The sequence below is a fragment of the Austrofundulus limnaeus genome, unplaced genomic scaffold (assembly GCF_001266775.1).
Source record: "Austrofundulus limnaeus strain Quisiro unplaced genomic scaffold, Austrofundulus_limnaeus-1.0 Scaffold2061, whole genome shotgun sequence".
Taxonomy (NCBI): Eukaryota; Metazoa; Chordata; class Actinopteri; order Cyprinodontiformes; family Rivulidae; genus Austrofundulus; species Austrofundulus limnaeus.
In genome coordinates, this window is record NW_013954463.1 from 19,838 (window position 1) to 22,521 (window position 2,684).

Sequence of the window (2,684 nt, forward strand, 5' to 3'; positions counted from 1 at the left end):
GAACCAGGACAACCTCGTGTTGGACTGAACCAGGACAGCCTTGTGTTGGACTGAACCAGGACAGCCTCGTGTTGGACTGAACCAGGACAACCTCATGTTGGACTGAACCAGGGCAGCTTTGTGTTGGACTGAACCAGGACAGCTTTGTGTTGGACTGAACCAGGACAGCCTTGTGTTGGACTGAACCAGGACAGCCTTGTGTTGGACTGAACCAGGACAGCCTCGTGCTGGAATGAACCAGGACAGCCTCGTGTTGGACTGAACCAGGACAGCCTTGTGTTGGATTGAACCAGGACAACCTCGTGTTGGACTGAACCAGGACAGCCTTGTGTTGGATTGAACCAGGACAGCCTTGTGTTGGACTTGTGGATACAAGTTGGGACCAAACCTGGAGTGTTTACCTGTCAGGTGTCGGCTGAGCTTCAGCATGCGCAGCGACCTGAGGAGGCGGAGAACCTGCACCACCCGACTCATGTTCTCCAGCTTGGTGGATCCACCGTGGAGACTCTCCACTGCCAGCGTCACGTAGAACGGGAGGATGGCCAGCAGGTCGATCACATTAGGAATGCTTCGACTGAAGCGGCACTTGTCTCGGACGCACAGGAAGCGTAGCACCAGCTCCACCGTGAACCACACAACACACATGTACTCCACGCCATCCAACAGGAGCGGCACGCCCAGGCCCAGCCAGCTCACGCCAAAGTCCTCTTCCAGGTCCAGTGAGATCAGCACCATGTTGATGACTGAGACCACCACAAAAAAAACTGAGAGTGAGCCGAAGGTCTGAGCTGCTCGAGATGTTTCAGGTCTCTCAAGAAGGTCCCAAAGGCGCCGGCGCAGAGTTGGGCAGAAGGCACCTATGAAGTCCTCCCCGCCATTGTCAGGCTGAAACACTGGGTGGAGGTCCAGGGACTCCTTCAGCTCTTTGCGGCGATGGTAACGCTCACGGCAGCAGGAGTTGATAAAGACCTCCTCGATGCCCCAGTACTCAATCTCCTGCTGAAAGGAGATTTCACAAAGCTCCTCCATGACGTGTAGGTGACCTGTCTTGTAGAAGTTCATCACATACCTGTAGAAAAACACAAACAGGTAAAACCAAAACTTTATCAATTCAGCTGAAGTTCAACACCTCCTCCAGCATTATTGGCTAACCCCACTGAGGTCACAGGTCTGTTTTATAAATCCCCTGAACCTGAAGGCAGCCTGACATCATGTCTGTGATGAAGAAAACCAGAGGAGCCAGAGAAAACCCAAACAAGAACCAGAAGAACATAAAAACTACACACAGACAGACCTGGGGTCAGATCAAACCCAGGACCTTCAGACTGTGAAGCAACAGTGCTAACCACTGAGCCACTGAGCTGCTATGAGGAGGACTGGTCCACATGTGTAGGGTACACCACCTCACCTCACCTTTGGTTGACCTTTGACCTCCTGTCCTCTGGGAATGGAACATGTTCTCAAGAGATTTGCTCTTTGTTGATAAAAACAAATAAAACATTCTGTCTGTTGCTGTTTCTCAAACATGTTATAATTCCAATGTTTTAATCCTTTAATGTGTCTAAGCTTTACTTAATCAGTTTTAATAGTCGATTAGTCAATGTTCATCATTAATCATTAGTTAATTATAATATTAATCCAATGTTCTGAGTTGAGTTAGTGCTAACAGAATATTTGTGTGCTGTTGTTACTGTTGTGTGTTCATACAGAACAACACACACGTTCCCATCAGAACCTTGCACCACACTTACACCTGCAGATAACACACCACACACTCCTACACACTGACAGTGAGAACACAACACCTCGCTGTGTCTTTAAAAACTCCTTTTTACTTCCTGTTAGTCAGTCTTCCTGTTGTGGCTCCTCTGAGGCGCTGCTCGCCTCTCAGCTCTTACAACAAGAGAACAGCTTTAGTCTGAACTGTTCCTGAGCTTAAAGCAACCACTGGAGCTGTCCTTTTACCTGCTGTGGGGTTTCCCAGGTCCCTGACTGGTCTCTGGTTGCTCCCAGTCCATGAAAAGGGCCTGCTGCATCCCTTTGACTGAGCAGAAAGGCTGTACAACGAGTCGACACCAGAGCTGAGGTCTTGTCTCGTTTGGTTGGTCCTGGGCTTCGGTCAAAGAGCTGCTGGTCTGTGCTCACCTTTGGCTCTCAGGCTCACGGCTAAATGACACAATCTAAAGGTCCTAACCTTTTAAGATTTATTCTTTTGTCTGTTTGTCCTGCTCTTCACTTCTCTGTCTCCTACATTCACACACACTCACAACCCCAAGTGTACATAATTAGTCTGCTTTTCCTCAGCTAAAAGTGTTAGACAAACTGCTTAGTTAATTAGTTCAACTGCTTGAAAAGTAGAAATTAATTGTGTTGTATTGAGAGCTCATTTATTGTTCAAACCATTGTAACCAGTTGTTAATCATGCAGTGTTATCCTCTAATAAAAGTCAGTTAGTTTTAACTGGCCAAAATAAAATCATGACTCTTTGTGTGTTTTCTGTGTATTTTAATGGTTGAATTGTTTCGATAACTCTGGGATTTATGGACCTACAGATACGCTCTTAATTAAAATCAGAACCATGATTTTAAAGAGGGTGACATCTACACATGTGAAGCTCAACACCTCCTCTAACATGAGGAGGACTGGTCCACATGTGAAGCTCAACACCTCCTCTAACATGAGGA

The 2,684-nt window shown here is 47.2% G+C and overlaps 1 protein-coding gene across 4 annotated transcripts in view; it reads right to left on the bottom strand.

Annotated features, from left to right (window-relative positions):
• Positions 1-1,939, bottom strand: part of kcnv1 (potassium voltage-gated channel modifier subfamily V member 1) — a 5,167-nt gene extending 3,228 nt beyond the window's left edge. For 2 of the 4 annotated variants that reach the window (XM_014034342.1, XM_014034338.1), the window contains exon 1: positions 14-1,939. In XM_014034342.1, the coding sequence (XP_013889796.1) occupies positions 14-1,062 (1,049 nt within the window). In that variant the 5' untranslated portion in view covers positions 1,063-1,939. The remainder of the gene's footprint in view (positions 1-13) is intronic. The other 2 variants (XM_014034339.1, XM_014034340.1) reach the window with 2 other exon arrangements.
• Positions 1,940-2,684: the final 745 nt, after the last annotated feature.